The sequence below is a fragment of the Notolabrus celidotus genome, chromosome 1 (genome assembly GCF_009762535.1).
Source record: "Notolabrus celidotus isolate fNotCel1 chromosome 1, fNotCel1.pri, whole genome shotgun sequence".
In the NCBI taxonomy this organism is placed as follows: domain Eukaryota; kingdom Metazoa; phylum Chordata; class Actinopteri; order Labriformes; family Labridae; genus Notolabrus; species Notolabrus celidotus.
The window spans coordinates 37,340,366-37,361,681 of NC_048272.1; the positions used below are offsets into that span (position 1 = coordinate 37,340,366).

General features: G+C 40.4%; 1 protein-coding gene across 3 annotated transcripts in view; it reads right to left on the reverse strand.

Moving 5' to 3' along the window:
• iqsec1b (IQ motif and Sec7 domain ArfGEF 1b) overlaps positions 1-20,801 on the reverse strand; it is a 257,451-nt gene extending 236,650 nt beyond the window's left edge. For 2 of the 3 annotated variants that reach the window (XM_034684321.1, XM_034684325.1), the window contains exon 1: positions 20,013-20,534. In XM_034684321.1, the coding sequence (XP_034540212.1) occupies positions 20,013-20,293 (281 nt within the window). In that variant the 5' untranslated portion in view covers positions 20,294-20,534. Of the gene's footprint in view, positions 1-20,012 lie in introns of all 3 variants that reach the window. The other variant, XM_034684333.1, reaches the window with a different exon arrangement.
• Between the last annotated feature and the right edge of the window lie 515 nt (positions 20,802-21,316).

Below are 21,316 nucleotides of genomic sequence, written 5' to 3' on the forward strand. Positions count from 1 at the left end.
CCGTTGGATCTGACCACACAACATTCCCTCTCTGCACACATTAATCCGCCTTGGTCAGCTATAGTTCACTGGTTCTCCTTCCTTGGACCACTTTTGGTACCGAGCGCTGCAGATCGGTAACACCCCACAATAACTGGAGATGCTCTGACCCAGTATTCTAACCAGCAGTACTGGGCCCTTGTCAAAGTCCCTCACATCCCTCCTCTGAAGCATTTTTATTGTTTTCACATCAACTCTGAGGACAAAATGTCCACTTACTGACAAACACATCTCATCCACTGACAGGTGTCACTGTGAAGAGATAATCATTGTTATTCACTTCCACTGTCAGTGTTCATAATGTTATGTCTGATCGCTGTATGTTGGGAGACATTCTGTGTTTTCCTTACAATCAGACATCACTGTTGCCTCCTGAAACACATTTTAATACGAGGACTTGTGAATCTGCTGACAACCAGAGCCAGATTTTAGTTCTATGAAAACTCAACATATAATACAACAGCTTTTGGCTTACACTACCAGTCAAAAGTTTGGACACACCTTCTCATTCAATGTTTTTTACTTATTTTAATTATTTTCAACATTGTAGATTAATACTGAAGACATCAAAACTATGAAACAATCTGGTTTTGCCATAATCTGGATTACAACAGTAGTCAAATAGGGTTATCCATTGTGTACTAACCCTACCTCTGAACAACACAACTGATGGTCTCAAACACATTAAGAAGGCAAGTCATTCTACAAATGAACTCTTGACAAGGCTAATGTTAGTTAGAAACCATTCCAGGAGACCACTTCATGAAGAAGACTGAGAGAATACCAAGAGTGTGCAAAGCTGTCATGAAGGAAAAAGGGGGCTACTTTACAGAATCTAAAATATAAAACATATTCTGTTTTGTTTCACACTTTTTTCTTCATTAAATAATTCCATATATGTTCTTTCATAGTTTTGATGTCTTCAGTATTAATCTACAGTGTTTCAAATCATTAAAATAAATACAAACCCTTGAATGAGAAGGTGTGTCCAAACTTTTGACTGGTAGTGTACATTACTGACCCTATTTGGCATCACAAATGCTTCCCATGCAAAGTAAGATATTACCAAATGTGTCATTTGATTCCCTCTGACAAACATCTCATCGTCTGCGAATATCGCACTGTTGCTGTTTGCAGTGATCATGTGATAAATTACCTGAACTCTGTTCTTCTTCTGCACTGCTGTAAAACAGAAGCTGCCAGTTGTAGCCTGCACAGCTCTCAGTGCAGGGCACAGTTTTAGAGCGGAGAAGTAGTATTGATTTCTGGTTTAGCAAGTTGATTTTCATCCTGGCTCATACATCAGGGCATCGGATCGGTGCATGGACCGCCATTCTGGCTGACACAGATTCTACAATTTCAATACTGGTATCACTCCCTGTGAGCTAACCCTTACGATGAGATGATACAGATGTGGATTTTTAAGACCTTTATACTCAAACAACACAGAAACAGATCATTGGTATATTGTTTTAATCCCTGCGTTACTATGAAAACACTGTAAGGTGTTTGGACTCAATCCCACATGCACATCCCACCTTAAAACCTCAGTACAGCACCAAATATGAATCTACTGTAGAAAGATGGCCCTCAAATTGTGCCATTCTTTCTCAATGCTTAGGTAATTTTGTAAAATATGAAGCAGGTTAACAAGCTCTCTTAGAAAATTATATATATATTTGAAATTATTTATTTTTGCTATGGACAGCAGTTTGTTATACAGAGCATTGGCATGTAAAAGAGAGAATAATGTTTATTTCCTCTGCAGTCCTCCATTTTTAAACAGTATTAGAACTAAATACAACCTGAGACAATATGTATACATTCGAGTGAGCCAGAAGCATTCCAGGGAGAGATAAGTGACAGAAAATCACAAAAAAATATCACTTGGCCCTTGAACGGTATCATCCACAAAATCTGTCTGTAGGGGTTTTACATAGTTAGTCTACTTGGTCCAGAGTTTAATAAATACATCCTTCTGAAATCGTAAACAGAAAGTAATCCTTTCCATACCATAGATATCATTTACTGTATTGCAGTAAATTGTAGGGGCAGGTCAATATTAAACAGGCTTTTTAATATTCTATTGAACTCTATCCAGAAGGGTCTTCACACTGGACATTCCCAGAATATATGCCAGTGGTCTGCTTCCTGAAATCCACACAGCCTCCAACACTTTGAGTCCCCTCCTGTGAAATGAGCTTTCTGCTCTTCCATCCAAATTCATGCCACACATGAGAATTGGTACATTTCCACTGGAGTTAAAACACATTTAACCAAACTTCATTCAGCATTAACAAATTACCCTCTTTGTCCCATTTCTCTTTAACATATCCTGTGCTTTGAGGTTTCTTTATCATAAATCCCTTATAAAGTTTAGAAATGACACATTTATTTGAGTCATTTTGGTAAGCACTTATAAATAGTCTCAAAATTGGATCATCAAAGTCTGTTTTATTTCTTATGTTATGTTCAAAATGACTACGTACTTGAAGGTATCTGTAAAAAATCTAATTTTCAAGACCATATTTTCTTGCCTTTTGTGATCCATAGTTTGAATCCATGGTCCATTTTATTGGGTGTGAATCCAGGATCATGAACACACCACTGGAGTATTTGTATCTTATCTGTTAATTTATATTCTTCTTTAATTGTATTCCAGGTTTTTATTTGGTCTGTGATCCAAGGATGTAATGGATTTGAAATCATCACATCCACTAATTTGTTAGGAGTAGGGATGTCGGGATACACTCAACCCACATTTGGTTTGGTTCATGAGACGGTTCACTCACGATTCTCTAACGAATTTCTAGAAAACTGTATTGAAGTCAAAATGTTTAATAACTATTATTTTATTTCAACTCTCAGGTATGGACAGTTGCATTATATATATTTTTTCTCTTATATTTCTTTGTAAACAAAGTAATCTTTTTTCATTTTAAAGGTGTGTTGTAACTCAAATAAAACCACTGCACACTTTTTTTCAGCACTTTGCAAAAAAACTCAAAATGACCATATAAAAATACCTTGTTGGAAAATTTCAGAACAATTATAGAGAAATGGAAATTGAACGATTCCCAAAGAAAGTAATAAATATTAAATCAAATAAGGCAAGTCTCTTTAAATTAGGGATGTAAATTTCAAGTATTTTCTTTGATCGATCCGTGGAAATGTTAACTATCAATTATCGTTTAATCATCAAAAAAACGTGAATGTTTTCCATGTCAAAAATAATTCCAGATGCATTTTTTCCCCTAAACCAAATTTTCCTTACCGACACAATGTATATAACTGACGGTATTAAAAAGCTACGGATCATATTGAGGTGTTCAAAATGTTAACACGCTGAATATCAACGTGAGGAGCAGGCTTATATATAATCTCTGTGGATGCATGATCATAGAGTGAAGACTCAGACTGCAACATGTGGATTTATTGCAACAGGATAACTGAACAGGATCATATTTTGGACTCAGTGTCCAGTTTTCTCGCTCTTATTGAGAAAAATAAACATTTGAACGTGGTCAGGTGTCAGCCGGGACCACAACCGGGTCATAACCAGTCCGGCCTCGTGGAGACCTGTCACACAGCTGCAGCCCCTGGCTGAGCGTCTCCTCTGTGTGCAGTCAGCTGATTCTGAAACATCCTTTAAACTTAAAACACCTCCACTCAGTGAGTGACGAGAGAGCAGCGCAAGAGACTTGATGTTAAACAAGCAGAGTGAAATGCAGATAGCGCCTTCTACTGTTTAAAAATAATCTTCTAATACAAATTTTGTTGAATCGATTTTAATCCACTCTTATTTGTACCAATTTTTGACCGTCTTGCGATATATCTTTACATCCCTAGTTAGGAGTCATTGTAATGGATATGTTGAGTTTCACTGATAAAATGAGAAATGGAAAATGCAGGCTAGTTTGGGAGAAATAAGGGGATCTTCATGTGATGCAGGAGCTCTAACTACCCATGCTAAGCATTAGTTTTACAGTCAAAGTGTTTGTGTAATCTGATTAATCTTGAATCTCTATAATGATTGCAGGCATCTGACAGAGTAATAGCTGAGGTGTGTTAAGGATGTGAGGCTGAGGTTAATAAAAAAGAGAAAAACACGGTAAATGATTCAAAAAGGCAACCCGTCGTCTGTAGTTTGAAGGGGATATAGCTTCTGAAAACCTGCCGCTACCGACTGTTTTACTGCACACAATCAGCTCTGAAATATAAGTGCATTAATATACTGAGACTACAAACAGAAACCAGAACGTTTCTGCTGCCCTGAAATGTGTCATTTTTAGGCAGAATCTGTGAATAGAGATAATCCTGTGTAAAGATGACAGCTGATCTGACTCCATTTAGTCAAAGTTCAAACACGGCACGACACAAAAGAGCTCATCTCTTTCTTGAGAGAAGTTACAAGAGGGAAGAAGAAGCAGTATCACTCTGAATATGTCTCTGTTAAAGCTTCAACATGCCCTCGTAACCCTGCAGAGCTCAGACATTTATAGTGTTTTTATACAGTATGGGAATAACAACTCATACCTCTTATCATGTCTGTTATTCAGAGGGAAGTCAGTCCCTGCTGGCACATCAACTTTAACTCACCTTATACTGAACTTAAGCAAAAACCTGCCTGTACATTGACCCCCTGTCTGCCTCCATGAGAGCTGACAGGGCATCAGATGAAAACTCCTATTCCATGATGTTCCACAATGAGCCCTCAGGTTCACCCAAGTATAACAGATGAGCTGCAGCCAAACAGTCTCAGAGATATTTCCTGCAGCTGGTGCAGAAATGACTTCGACCAAATGACAGATGGCCTCTTACACACCTGATAAAATCCCAGAGAAAAATGTTGTCATCTGCTCTATAACACACAGCACCAGAGGCAGCAGAGACTTATGTCAACCATATGGAAGGAAACCAATACAAGTTACCCAATGTAGGCTAGCATCACGCTATAAATAAGTCAACACAAACAGTGGTGCTTCATAAATTATAGAGATGAAACGAGCATTTCACATTTTCAAAATAAACAGATGACTTAAAGGATTCATATCAGTTATCAGTCTGAGTCTAAGCTATATCTTATTTTGTCCACAACCTAAGAATCGTCACTTTAATATCACAGAAGAATATTCACACTGAGTGTGTTGTTTACATGACAAACACTTGTACCCTGCTTTCTGATAACTGCATCGTATTTGCACCAAACAGCAACCTCCAGTCTAAAAATATGAGTCCAACTCGGAAGTGCTAAAAACTGCAGTTCATTGAGGATCTGCTTGAGTCTGGCTATGGAAGTACTGGAAACCACATACACACCCATTCAAAGAAGACGATCTTTACAGCAGAAATAAACATGTTTACAGCTTGGTTCTAAAAACAAGTGTAATCTGGATAGCTCATTTCTTGATCGGGCAAAAATTGGGTTTTCCAAAACCATGAAGGCCTTATCCTGGTTACTGATTTCAGGATGTGATGTTTATATGCACTGACACAAAATTAAAAACAAGATACTTAAACAACCTGATTAAAACCAGAGTACTCAAGTCATTCATAAATAATATTTAAAATCAGGGATCATTTTTTGACTTTGTCTCTCTTTAATTAATCTTAAACTAATTACTAATTACATCTGATTGCCCAAACAGCTTGTGTTAAATTCAACAGTAATCAATGAATTATTGCAGCTTTACCAAAGTCAAATAAGGTGTTTTCCCCCTGTGGAGAGAGGCAGAGTATCAGTGTGTTACACATGAAAACGAGTCTGCCTGCTGCTTAAAATCCTTCATATTGAATTGGAAAAGATAAATCCAAGAATTTAAATATTTTTTTATCTAAGTTTCTTAAATGGGCATGACATAAGCTCCTCCCCATTCTCCTGAACAATAATCACCAATAACTGACATACTGAAAAGCACAGTTTTTAGTCCCAAGGTGCAGGACACAGAGGTACAAGACAAGGTTTTTTTCAGCTGCAATTACTGAGCTGAACCAGCCACAGCATTTCCTTTCTCACACAGACTCAAACTCAAATTTTAAGACTTAAGTCCAGATTTTCTTATTTATTTATGAGATTTTATAGTTTTTATTGGTTGATTGTTTTCTGATATGCCTTTTAAATGGAACCTTTAGCACTTTATTATGTCTATTGATTTTATCATTTCTATTGTTATATTTGTTTTAGGATATTTTAGTATGTTTAGCACATTAGTTTGTTCTGTCTTGTAATTCTGTAATGGCCCAACATCTTACTGGCTGCAAAACAAGTTTACCTACGGGTACAAATAATGTTCCTGAACCTGAACCTGAAGCAGTCTGAGATGTCTCACAGCTTCCTGTCAGCACCAGTTTACAGATCTTCTCTCCAAAGCTGAAGAACGTGCCTGCAGAGACGCACTGTGAAGCAGACTGTTAGCTGTTAAGCTTTTTTGCTAAATTCTTCATATTCGTTCACTCACACACACACACACACACACACACACTCACACACACTATGGCCCCAGGCTGCCGGTCACTAACCACAGCCTGACCATCCTGAGCAGTTAGGGATTCAGTGCCTTGCACAGGGACACTTTGACATGTGGACAGCAGAGGCTGGGGATCAAACCGCCCCACAAACTGCCTGGAGGCCTTGTTCGCCTTGTTGAGGACAATGTAGTCAGATTTAATTTTTAGCAAATGCAATGTAATGCATCTCAATGGCGACCCAGTTTTATGGCAAAAAATAAGCCAAATAGAAAACATAGAAAACTCTTAAGCTGCTTTTTAAAAATAATCCACGGCTCTCAGTCAGCAGGCTCTGGGTTATGTGCACATATCTCTGGGTTGTTACAATTAGCTGTGTATCTTTTCCACTGGCTCTAAGTGAAAAGAATAAACAGGTAGGCAGCACGGACTGAAGGGGTATTACATACAAATATTAACACTCACTAAGTCCCAGTGCTGTTATCCCCTGGTGCCGAGACGTTTCCAACACTTTTATATCCAAATGACACACGAAGCCAGGAACATAATGTGTCATTTTAATAATCTTGTATGTTTTGCATTACCTCAGACTTCATGTTTTAATCCCTCTTTTCTCAGCCGACACTGCTGAGCTCACGCTGGAATGATTGACTGACTGGTCACAACACTCAGCGCTGGTGCCAAGCCCTCAATAATGTCAGCATAAAAAAGAGAAGCAGCATTACTTTGGGCTACAGCTGAAAGGCTTAGTGAATTATTGGATTAGTCAAAAAAAATTAATCAACCATTTTTATGATATCAATTAAATCCTCATTTTCAAGCAAAAAGGGCCAAGTTTCTGCTGCTCCTCTCTGCCATGAAGTGTCAGACAGTAGACTTCATATCCAGGTTTTGGACTGATGGTAAAAGGCACATTAAGGCCGGTTGGGGGCGTGTGTAGCAGTTTTTTTGACAGGTTGTCCATTAAGTGCGCATGCGCCAACCTTGCATGCAGCCTGTTAGAGCCGCCCCCCTATTCTTCTTTCTGATCTTTCTTCTCGTTCTTCATCAAACTTTGTCAGAGTTTTCTCTGGCAGTTTGTTGAAGTTGTGAACTCTTTTGGCCTTCTGTTGGTGAGAGTTGTGGACTGTTTTTCATGATGAAATCACCAACTATGTTTGTTTTGTTTTTTCTCATGCTCAGCTGGCCGGATCGTCGCTTGGGCCGCTGGATGTTCCTAGGACGCATAGAGGCAGGAGAGGCATAGAGAGTCTCTCCTCTCTCATCATGGCCAACGTGATCTCTCTGGCTAATAAAGATGGACAAGCTAACAGGACTAGCCAGGAGTCGGATGGAGTTTCAGGAATGTAGCATGGTCTGCTTCACAGAAACGTGGCTGCATCAGGATATTCCTGACCACAACGTCTCCATTGACGGCTTCCAGACTGTCCGGGCAGACCGGGATAGCACAGAGAGCGCTGTGGATCTCTGACCATATTTGATCTCACATGTCATATTGGTAGCTGTTTACATCCCCCCTCTGCCAACCTGACTACGGCGTCCAACGTTCTCAAAGCTGCCATAGCCAGACACCAGACAGACCACCAGAGTGCCCTCTTCCTGATCTCCAGGGACTTCAACCATGTATTTATTTTCTACAGAGCTTATTTTGTCTTCTGTACTTTTATTATCATTATTTCCCATTGTATTTGTATTTACATCTTATTCATTACTTTCTTCTATAAATATTATTTGATATTCTTACTTATTGTGTATAGGAGCAACTTTAATGACTGAATGACTGGGATAAATAAAGTATTTCTGATTCTGATTCTGATTCTGATAAATCTCTCTATTATGACTAACAATCCTTACAAATGGAAATAATGAGTTGTTGCACTTTATGCAAAGTTACAGTAAATGGAAAGTCAATCTGAGCCTGCAGGTGGCTTCAAAAGTGATGACAATATGGTGTGTCTGCACAGTATCAGTCAGGACTACAGTTGAACACATTAAGATGCTTCTAATATAGCTTTAAAAGACGCTCACTGCAATTGGTAACAAATCTCTGGCAGCAGACGTTTGGGAAATCTGCTGGCTGCAGAGAAAAGTTTGTGCTACAGTTTCATCAAAAGGAAGCCAGAGTAGAAAACAGCTTGAAACTAATTCACACAATACCCATTTTTCAAAGTCGTGTGTTCATGTTTCGATCATGTTTCAGCATTTTTTGGGACTCTTGAGATACATATACAGTAAGAAATGCTGCATGTCTATGTTAGGATACCATTAAACCTGTGCCTCGTAGATCAACGCTTTCTTGGCAAGAGTACAAGAGGACAAAATCTAATTTGTACTGTTCTGCTCCAGTAAACAATACTCCATGCTCCCACTCTGCCACAAGATTATCAATAAGCACAACTCAGCACAGAGTCAGTGGAGCGCTCTCACCCAATTTCATCTTTCATAAATAAACTTTTTTTCCGCAGATTTTGGACCTCAGAGGTGATGTGCCACGGGAACCCCGCAGTTTCACATATCATGAGACGATCTAAATTCTTAACATGCCTGAGCATTGGATGATTTTACGCAGATAACCCTCCATTACTGAGATCAAATCTATCCCCTGTTCTTTCTATTTTTAGTTTTGAGAATATTACACGGTGAATTAAACTTTAATTTACCATCTTAAAAACTACTTAATGTGTGTTTTTAATACGTTAATATCAAGGAAACTATCATCACACCATTGAACCTGTTCTGAAGTGTTCTGAAGTACTTATATCAAAGTTTTGAGCACTGATGGTATACCTTCTGATATGTAATATTTGTGCATCAGCCTGTGCATTAATGACCGGCACAGAAGTCTGAAATTTAGGAGCTGGACTGCAGCGGATAAGAGACGGACTGGACACGTATCTAGTGGAAGTCTGATGTAAGTCAGCATCAGTTTTTTTTTCCAAGTGAGCTACGAGATATATACAACATGTAGTGAAACTTTAAAAATAAAAGTAGTCGAGCATGTCGTGCTGATAACAAGCAACTTTAGGTAAACTGAGTGAATCTCATGTTAATCATGTCAAATGGTCACAGAATACCGATGTGTACCGGCTATTTGCTTAGTTCAAGTCCTCCTCCTTTTTCAGCATCTAGTGATTGTGTAGAACTTTGCAATAAAAAATATCCGTATGGGTTTACTGTCATACTTTTCCATGTTTAGTTATAAGAGCACTTTTTCTCATGTGCCAAATCACAACATCAGCCAGTCAATCTATTCATCTACAAATAAACACATCATCATGCTCCACAACGACATAAGTCATTTTCACAGAACTTCAGAAGGAGTCAACGAGTTACAAAAAGTCAGCACTGATTCTTATTTTAACACTCGCATACATATCAAGCTTCCAAATGCCACCTGAAGCAGACTGTGGCCCTCTTCATAACAGATCACCTGACAAAGCAGTTAGCTCGTCGCAGCTCCAGCACCAACACGTCATGAACAGCTGGGCTGCCGACAAACCTGCTGCTCAGAGGGTGTTACTGTCAGATACCCAGGTTTGTGTTAATAGAGGGAAATGATATTTTAATTGGAAGTCTTATCAGATCGATGAAAAGAGCTGTTATGAGTGGTAAAATTCTTTTCTGTTAATTTGGAGATTAATTAACTTTTCAGGCTCATATAATGATCTCACACCAGGGGGCACATCCAGAGCAATTCAAAACAAAAGTTTGATAAGTTGGGAAAAACGTCTTCAATACAGAGATTCTGAGGGAATAACATCTCACGTTCAGCCTGCAGTATTATGGAAGTATATATCTATATTTCTGTTTGTGTTGACTGCGAGATGTTCATTATTACTTTGTTTTTGACCATACATCAATTCCCCAAATTAAGCATCTGACTCCAACAACGATCGTTCCTGACGCTGTAATATCTCACCAGATTATTCACCATCTGATGCACAGAAAGATCTTCATGAGAGTTTAACGACATCAGATATTCAAAAGATACAAACAAGACGCCACATACAGTACATTGAGACAGAATCAAATAATGTAGCTGATGTATTTTACCTCCAACAACCTCCATGAATATTTCATTCCAACTGTATTCTCCTTTTGAAAGTTATTTTTTCTACTCATCCTCTGTATTCAAATGGCAGCCTGTCAAGCCCACCCTCAGGCTTTGAAATCTGCACTGTTCTCTGTGTGAAAATGTATTTCTGCTCTGGATTTAAATGCATCACAAACAGCTCATATTTCACAGCTTGCCAACAGCGTCTGTGGCATATGTGCTTACTCATAAAGTCAAAACTATGTTATATTCCGGACCAATTTTCATATGTCCTCTGGCGATGCTCACTTTTCTGACTTCTGATTTGCTGCGCAGCCTGAGCCGCTGACCAGTGAGCGCTTATTTCCTGCAGCGCTGTGCACACAAACACACAGACACGCACACACACACAAACCGATGTAAACAAACTGCACAGAAGGAGCCCTAAGTCCAAGCCTGAAATAAATATTCTCTTTGAGCAATGAAGGACATACAGAGGTGTATTCATTGTATTTGTTTACTATTGTGATGGAGATCAAGAAAGTTCTTCCTTCAGTATGTCTGTGAATACGCTCCAGAGTGGGTTATATACAGTCATGGCCAAAAGTTTTGAGAATGACACAACTATTAGTTTTCACAAAGTCTGCTGTTTCAGTTTTTATAATGGTAATTTGCATATACTCCAGAATGTTATGAGGAGTGATCAGCTCAACTGTAATTAATTGCAAAGTCCCTCTTTGCCTTGAAAATGAACTTTATCACCAAAAACACATTTCCACTGCATTTCAGCCCTGCCACAAAAGGACCAGCTAACATCATTTCAATGACACACAGGTGTCACACACATTAACACAGGTGTGGGTGTTGATGAGGACAAGGCTGGCGATCAATCTGTCATGATTGAGTGACTGGACGCTTTAAAAGGAAGATGGTGCATGACACCATTGTTCCTCATCTGTTAGCCATGGTTACCTGCAAGGAAACACGTGCAGCCATCATTGCATTGCACAAAAAGGGCCTAACAGGGAAGTTTATAGCAGCGAGTAAGATTGCACCTCAGTCAACCGTCTATCGAATTATCAAGAACTTCAAGGAGAGAGGTTCAATTGTTGCCAAACAGGCTCCAGGGCGCCCAAGAAAGTCCAGCAAGCGCCAGGACCGTCTCCTGAAGGTGTTACAGCTGCGGGATCGGGCCACCACCAGTGCAGAGCTTGCTCAGGAATGGCAGCAGGCAGGTGTGAGTGCATCTGCACGCACAGTGAGGCGAAGACTTTTGGAGGAAGGCCTGGTGTCAAGGAGGGCAGCAAAGAAGCCACTTCTCTCCAGTAAAAACATCAGGGACAGACTGATATTCTGCAGAAGGTACAGGGACTGGACTGCTGAGGACTGGGGTAAAGTCATTTTCTCTGATGAATCCCCTTTCCGATTGTTTGGGGCATCTGGAGGAAGGCTTGTTCGGAGAAGACGAGGTGAGCGCTACCATCAGTCCTGTCTCTTGCCAACAGTGAAGCATCCTGAGACCATTCATGTGTGGGGTTGCTTTTCAGTCAAGGGAGTGGGCTCTCTCACAATCTTGCCTAAAAACACAGCCATGAATAAAGAATGGTACCAGAACGTCCTCCAAGAGCAACTTCTCCCAACCATCCAAGGGCAGTTTGGTGATGAGAATGCCTTTTCCAGCATGATGGAGCACCTTGCCATAAAGCAAAAGTCATAACAAAATGGCTTGGGGAACAAAACATTAAGATTTTGGGCCCTTGGCCAGGAAACTCCCCAGATCTTAATCCCATTGAGAACTTGTGGTCAATCCTCAAGAGGCGGGTGGACAATCAAAAACCCACAAATTCTGACAAACTCCAAGCATTGATTATGCAAGAATGGACTGCCATCAGTCAGGATTTGGTCCAGAAGTTGATTGACAGCATGCCAGGGAGAATTGCAGAGGTCTTGAAAAAGAAGGGTCAACACTGCAAATATTGACTTATTGCATGAATTCTGTGTACTTCTCAATAAAAGCTTTTGATACTTATGAAATGCTTCTAATTGTATTTCATTATACCATAGAAACATCTGACAAAGACACCTAAAAACCCTGAAGCAGCAGACTTTGTGAAAATGTAATATTTGTGTCATTCTCAAAACTTTTGGCCATGACTGTACAGTGCAGGCAATGACAGTGAAAATGTATTCTGAGACACCAACATCAATGAATGAAGGCTGATGAAAATACTGAGCTAATAATGATCTCAAGAGAGCAGCTGTTATTTTCATTCTGATGCATTAATGTCCCCACACTGAAACAAACACATCATGCTAAGGACTTAAGAGCTGCTTTATGAGGTGAACAGTCATTTAAAGCAGGGGTTCCCAAACCTTTCAGCCTGCCACCCCCACTGTCCCTCAAAGTGATTTAATGTGTCTTCATTTAGCTGGTCTAGAGAAAATTACCCTACCTATATGAGCATGTGTGTGTTTCCTGTGCTGCTTGAATTAACCTACTGCTACTGATGCTTTTGATAATTAACTGTTCACTAACCCTAAACTTAGGAGTCATCTGACAAAAAGAAAGGCAGAAAACTCATTACATTTTCTATTTTCAAGGTTTTATTTCAAGTTTAGCTACTATTTTTGTGTACATTTTTCACTATAATGGGTAAAATGCACTATTTTTAGATAATTAAGAAAGAAAAACATTCTGGAAGACATCTGACGACCCCCCATTTGTGTCTTGCAACCCCCCAGAGGGTCCCGAGCCACAATTTGGGAACCCCGATTTAGAGGACACGATTGCAGCTCCTCAACTTGTTGAATGGTGGCTCTGCAAAACAGCTATGCCTGTCCCCACATAACTGTCAGGGCTGCCTCTCCTTTGGCCACTATTAGAGCCAATAAAAAAGTTTAAAGTCTTACTCAGTGGACCCTGATCCAAACCACAAACTGGAGCAAAAACTGAAGGGGAACATCTATAATCCCCCGCTGAAGTGGAGTGCACAAACAAAATTGTGTCAAAGGAGAAACAGCGTTAATAAACTGTATTACCCAGCTTTCTTACTGATCTTCAGGTTGTGTAAGATGCTTGATTCTGATTGGTCAAAACCCCTTGACAACGGTTATTAACTTTCACTAACATGAGCAACACCAGAGGCAAACTGGACACACGTCATGTTAAAACAATCCTAGGAAAAGAGTTCAGAAACATTTAGCTTCTGCTTTGTTGACACCATAGACTGTAAGGTGAGGTACAAAGAGTTAACTTCTGTTAGCATCAAAACGATGTGGTGAGAAAGCTAGCTTTGGATAGCATGCTAAATCAGCAGGCTACAGACATTTAAATATTAGATCCTGTCCATCAATATGATCAACAAGCGGAGCAGGTGAGAGAAACTTTAGGTTAGCGATCTCTACAAAGAAACTTAAACCATGAGCGGTGGTGATGATAGCAGCAGGGTTCAAAGTTGTGACATTAGTTTATTTTTAAAGGTGTGTGAACCGCAGAGCTCAGAGAAGAAGGAGAGCTGAATGAGGACAGTTTCATGTTCAATCCACCACAACAGGCAGAGAAGAATCCATCACCATGAAACGATAACTGACGAGGAATCACTGAGACTATTTTTAAAAACTGTAAACATAAATCAATAAAATAATCTTTAATCAATGTTTTTAACAACATGTTTGTATTTTAAGTTAGTAGCTGGGCAATAAGCGGTATAATGTATGGTTAGCAGGTTGTTATGGGGAATATCATCCTAACTGAAGGGGTTCTATTTCCCATAACTACATGCTAACCATACACACTCTTCTTTGTCAATTCACTTTGACCAAACTTGGGTTTGTTTACATCTGATCAGCTGACTGCTCACGTTCATTGTTTCAACTATTTTATTACAGCAAAGTTTCCAGACTCCAGCAATAAGAAAAATTCCTGTTATCAGTGATGAGAAGAAAGACATCATCTAAGCATATTCCAATCTATCAGGTTACCTTTAAGTCTAATGCACACCAACAACAATAAAATGTGGAATTAAAATAAGTTATAGCATAAAATTGATATTAAGAATATAAATAGTTAGAATAAATACATTTTGAAAAGGCAAGGATGAGAGTTGAAAATAAAACTAAGGCTAAAAATATCAATACAACTGTGTAGATAATTAAAATAAATAAATGGTTCATGTTTTTGGACATGCTCTGCTGTGAGGTTATGTCCTTCCAAGAAAGAGCCATTCATCGTCTTCAGTGTACGTCAATATTAGCAAAAAGAAGGACTGAAGATGCCGAGACAGGAGCATACTTACTCAGACAACTTTCAAAAACCCAAAGAAAAGCAAAAATACTTAAAAATGCAACGTCAGCACTAAAAAGTTTCCATATCCATCACACAGATATTTAGGGGCTTACTGAATGAACAAATTCATGAAATATCTTTATTTGCAATCCAATATTTAGATCATCTATAAGGAAATTTAAAAACGGAAAATGTAGCAGTGTTTTAGTGATTCACTGACTGTGCTCTAAAAAGCCTGATTTTCCTTTACAGAAACTGACTGCATGTTTACAATCAGGTAAGCAAACTCATTAAAATATGCAATAATTAAGATCAGTGTGTGTACAGGAGAAGTGTGATTATGCCACGCTACATAAAGAACATCAACAGACTGTAATTCATCATTCAGATACTTTGCTCGCAGGCATCTGGATGGCAGCTGGTGATTGTTTCTGGAGAGTCATTTAAGGCTGGCGATTGTCAGAGACAGTCATACACAAGGCAGGATTATGAAAAAAGACAATCGCCCCGGGCCCTGGACGACTGAGGAGGAGGAGATGTCGTTAAACGCAGGTTTAATGAGAAATGTGTTTTTAACATTTGATTAATTGCACATTGTGAGAGGATATTTTTTGACAGCTAAAGCACAAAATAAACTAAGGAAGGACTTGTTTTAGGTAACGACTGAATCAGACATTTTTATAACTCATGACTTAGCAAACCTGGGGTCAGCTAGTTATTCCAGCCCAATAAAAATGAAGGAGTCAAAAAGGTTTCTACAGATGCAAACAGGGTGGGAGTTGGAGGGTCCACCGCATAGTAGTGCCCTGGGCTGGATATCTAGATCAGGGATTTCCAAAGTGTGGGTCGTGAGATGTCTTCCAGAAAGTTTATTTTTTTTTAAGTTATCTAAAAATAGTACATTTTACCCATTATAGTAAAAAATATCGTCAAAAATATTACTCTAACTTCAAATAAAACCTTGAAATTAGAAAATGTAATGAGTTTTCTGCCTTTCTTTTTGCCAGATGACTCCTAAGTTTAGGATTAGTGAACAGTTAATTATCAAAAGCATCAGTAGCAGTAGTTTAATTCATAACGCCACAGCAAATACAGCCACATGCTATCACTTTGAGGGTCAGTGGGGTCGCGGGTCTTTGGCACCTATATTTTGGGGGTCGCATGCTGAAAAGTTTGGGAACCCCTGATCCTAGATAAACCAGCCATGCTGAGAAAAGGGAGGATGGTGCAGTTTGATTCCACTGACCAAAGTCATCTTCAAAACATGTTTGCCGTCAAGCATTATAGCATACAACAGAGTAATCCTGCCCACTAATGATGAAAATGTTTTTGAACCCAAAGCACACTTTGATACTCCACATCTACATCACTCACACATCCGGTCTAACCTTCAGAAGAGCTGAGAGTTTGCGTGAGTTGTGAACTTTAACAGCCAAATAAAGCACAGAGTAAACACAGACTAGCAGCACTTCCACAGAGGATTAGCTCATAAAGCAGCTGTGATGGGAACAACATGCTCCCACTCTATCAAAACACACACACACACACACACACACACACACACACACACACACACACACACACACACACACACACACACACACACACACACACACACACACACACACACACACACACACACACACACACACACACACACAGCGCTGCAATGTGCTCACATCTCTGAGCAGCCCTCTTTCACTCACTTCACTGATCACCTGAAGTCACAGGGTGACATGTCCTGCAGCATGGGAATGGACCTGTATCATATAGTGTGTGTGTGTGTGTGTCAGAAGGCCTCAAAGGAACACAGCTCCCCCATTGGCCTTCCAGTCAAGGCCGCAGGACTGTATGCTGACTGCGGTCAACACAAAAAGAACAGCTGACGTGGCCCAACTGTTGACAGAACACAAGGGACAGGACTCCCTCCCTCTTGCGTGTGCGTGTGTGTGCGTGTGTGTGTGGTTGTGTGTGTGCGTGTGCGTGTGTGTGTGTGTGCGTGTAGAGGAAGTGCTTCAAACTCAAAATATTTGCTCGATCTTTAACCACGTAGTTGAACCGTGTCAGGAGAATTCAAACACCAATCTGTGTGCTCTGCCTATGTGGTGTTTAAAGGCCACAGTAGGATGGAAAATCCAGAGAGACGAGCTCCCACCCTCTGCTGCACACTGATAACTATTTATAGCTCCCAACAAACGATGAGTGAGCAAATATGATAATGATGTCATAGGTTAAAAGGGCCTTACAGTATTGCACTCAGCACAAATAAACAGAACCAGGTTATTGCTGTAGAAGCAGCTTTGCCGAAAAAATCCTTTCCCGCAGAAGCTCTGATTTTCAGCAGCTGCAGAGCGAGTGTGATCTGAACTTCAGCGAGGATCATCAAACTATCTGTTTCAGCTGTAGAGCTAATCAATCAACGCTAGTGGTACACTTTCATACTCACAGAGGCATGAGGAGAGGCAGGGACTGTGGCTAACCGTTATGGGACCAGTATTGAATGGTTACAGAAACTTGTCAACAGGATGTATTATGTCATGTTTTTATTTTATTAGTGAACAGCCACTGAAGGCAAATTAGCAAATCCATGATTATACTTGCAACACAATCATCACAAAGAGCTCTCAGCCTCTAGGTGGCGCATTTTCCATCCTTCATCGGGCAGAGTTTTTAAAAAACATACATGATGATGTCGTAGTGATATCATCAGGGTTGACTTGGCTTTAAAGCTGCCATGATAAACAGCAAGCCTGAACAAACAAGCTGGGTTAGGGGTTTAAAAGAAGTGACCATCAGTTGGCTAAAGGGATCCTCTTAAGATGCCATCTGAGTGCATAATGGGAAAAGTAGGATTGAGCATTTTGGAGCCAGATTCACACGGAAGGACGTCTCTGCCTTTGCTTGTTTATTGACCAGTGTCTTTGGACTTTGCATTTTAAAATCGGGGGTGTCAAACATACAGCCCGCAGGATGACTTCGAAAAGTGAAAAGGGTGTTACAGCTATTTCAAATTTGTCCTCTGGGCTGGGGCATTCAATCAAACGGCTGATGGAGTGCGTCTGAACGGCACTCCAGGACTTTTTTCTGAGAGGGAAAAAGAATATTTGCAGTTAGCATAAGCTGGTTGAATTTCATAGACTTTTTAGAGCGCTTCAAGATCCAATCAACACTAAAGTTTACGTATATGTAGAAGCTCTGGATCCACTATTTTCAAAAGGAGCCTCATATTGTGCTTGTGTTTACCATACATGTGGTGCGCTCCTTCACTACTGATACTAGCACTACTGTGTCAGGTGACTGGGTAACCCGTGTGCTTGGTGTGTTCGCAGCAGGTTTCAGTCCTTAAATAATATCATATTTGCCCCACTATGAGACTCATCGTGGCGAAAAATACAACACCCCTGATTCAAATCCTCCAGAGACTCAGGCCTGTGACATACAGTTTACTGCATTTTCAAAAGGAGACACCCTGCCCATGAAACCAAACAGCTCTCAGCTCAAGTGTTTGTTAGACAAAATGAGCAACTCACAGAAGAAGCCTTGGGTTCAGGAAACTTAAATGGGCATCTAATAGAGACATCATCTGAAATTATTAACTTTATAATAAGAGGAAGCCTTTTATTCAGCCCTGAACCAAATAATTATCACTTCCTTGACCTTGTGCATGGCTGGATACTGAGCGTTCTCATCCTGCTATTTTCACCAGGTATTCACAACATGTTGTTGTTGTTTTTTTGTGCTATGAATTAAGACAACCAGAACTCATGCAAGACTCCTCTCTGGGATATATCAACTTAAGGAAGAACAGCAATTATTTTTTTTCTAGGATTAAAAAAAGTATTTTCTTTCTTTGATTAAAATTGTGATGCACAAAACTTTCCTGGCTCTCAAACTTGAGGCTCAGTGTTGTCACATGTGACCACAATCTTTGATTGTTCATTGTTTGTGCTGGCAGCAAAGGAAAGAACCCTTTCCTGTTTTAATAAATCATGCTTTGTGTTACTCTGCAGGCACATGACTCTTTTTTTATGGCTCACATATTTATAAAGTGAGTTCTTTTGTATTTTCCTCTGTTGGTTTCTCGTTGTATGTCTATTGTTTTTTCTTTGAAAATTTCAAGAGTGGATTTCTCAGTGAGCTAGAGGTCTGGGTCCTGGACAATAGCCATGCAGAAGTCAGACAAGCAGACCTGGATCAGCAATACATATAGAGTTTCCGGTATCAGGGCTGTATGTTGGCAGTGTAAATAATCAGGGAGAAAAAAAGTTTAACCAAAAACTATTTTTGAAATATTAGAACTCAGTAAGGTATGTGGTCATTGTGGCAAGAGGGGATCAAAGAGTGTGAAGCCTCTGTGCCGGATGTTGTAGACAAAACATTACACAATGTCAGGATGGGAAATCAATACGATGATGTTATGTTTGGACGTATTAAAACCCGACTAAATAACCGTAGCCTGAACTGATACTTTCATTTATTAGTCTATTATCCTTAAGCACTTTGACAGCTCTGACGGAATATTTCATATAACACTGGGCAGCCCTCCAAAGTAGGTGCGTCGTTTCAAATTAAAAGCCTCCTGTGGTCTTCGGTGAAACAAGTCCACGGTGCTGAATGAATTGACTGCACGTCACAGTATTATTCCCCTGGGTTTGTCTTCAGAAAACAGTCAGCAGATAAATCACTGATCGCCTATACTGGGTAAGATTCAACCAAACAACCGAACCAAGGTGCGTAAATATATTTTCTGAAAACGTCACAGCAGCCAGATTTTCCTCCTGGACAGAATAAAAACAAAGTCCCACCCACTGATTTGTACTGTTACCACGAGGGGCACATACAGTTTGTGCTCTCCTGAATATAATACTCATGGTGTTACATACACTCCAGAGCGCGCCTAACGGGATCCATATTACGCAATATGCGTGCAAAGCGCATGTAGTCTGTGTGCGCCTTCATTAATCCTTCACAATGTACATATAACACTCATCACTAAAAACCTGATCTACGAGAGCGTGGTAGTGGAGTAACATTTGGTTTGATGGCATGGTTCCACCTGAGGAGATGGCACACGGAAACAGAGCCGCCCACCAACACAGAGCGGACGTTGTGGTGACACGATGGAGGAATATAAACTTAGACAGTGCCCTGTCAGCAAGACCATGTGGCACAAATTAAGCGCCAACTTACTTTTCCTGCGTGATATTCTCCTTGATGGATCCAAGGGTGGGGAGGCTGCCCTGCTGGAGTCTGCAGGTGGCCAGGTGCCGCTGGTGCTGATCTTTGAGGCAGGCGTTTTCCTTGCAAAGATCCGTCACCTGGAGCTCCAGCTCGTCAATCCGGACCCTCTGCTTCTCCAGCAGCCCTTGCTGCGTCTCTATGATCTTATTCAGCTCCTTGAGATACTCCGCCGCCTTACTTGGGTTCTCTGCTGGGTTCTCCATCTCGTAAAAGCCCCGTTGCCCGTCCATGGAGGCGATATCCACACAAGCAGAAAAGCAGCCCTCTCGCTCACATACACACACGCGCGCGCGCGCGCGTGCGCTCAGGAGTAGTAAGACTGAGCGCTGTCAAATCCAGAGATCCACCTTCGCTCCGACATGACTGCTGTGTCGTGGTGAAGTGGCAGCTTTGCTGAGAAGTTGGCTGGGTTTGTTGCGCTACTGTACGCCGCCGCCGCGTCCACGAGCTCTGCACTGCAACAGCCGAACTAACCTCCAGCCAGCCGCTCCGCACATGAAGACCGTTTAACTCTTTCAGGGCTGGAGGCTCGGCGCTCCGGCGGTGCGTTCCACCAGCGCACCACAAACGTGTGCTGTGCCCTGGAATAAAAAGAGTGAGTTTGTTGAGTGAAAATGCACCGAGTCAACAGGTAGGCTGAGTTTCTGTTACGTCAAATCACAGGTGCGCAATCACGACGACACACCACCAGTGTTTGTGTGCGCGTGGTGTCAGCTGTGTGATTGTTCAGGAGGCAATACTACATCCTCTCTCCACCCCCATGCAATCAGCAAGTCAATCTTGCTTAGCAGCATTAAAAAGAAAACAGTTATGTATAAATAAAGGAATATTTTTAATAAAAAATATTGGCCAATTATTAACAGCTTGCTTTAATTAGGTTTTTAAAGGATTTTCTTTTGCAAACTTTTTTTTGTAGCAGCAGAACAAGCTCCACTGACACGTATTCTTCAGTTATTTGATCAGTATTCTTTTTGTGGAAACATAGTTTCAGGGCCATAAAAACCAAACAAGAAGTTCCTTAAAAGACAAGAACATCTAAACCAGGAAGTTGATGACTTCTCCCTCTGCATGGTTACAGCCTTAATTTAAAGCTCCTATAATGAACTTCCTGTTTGTGTAGACTTTGTTGCTTCCTGCGTGGGGAAAATATATTTATGTTGCTGATCTTGTTCTCTCATGTGAATATTGTGCTTTCTTTTAACACTCAAACGTATCACTTATCAAAAGTCCTTCCAAGGGAACATTTGTAGAAA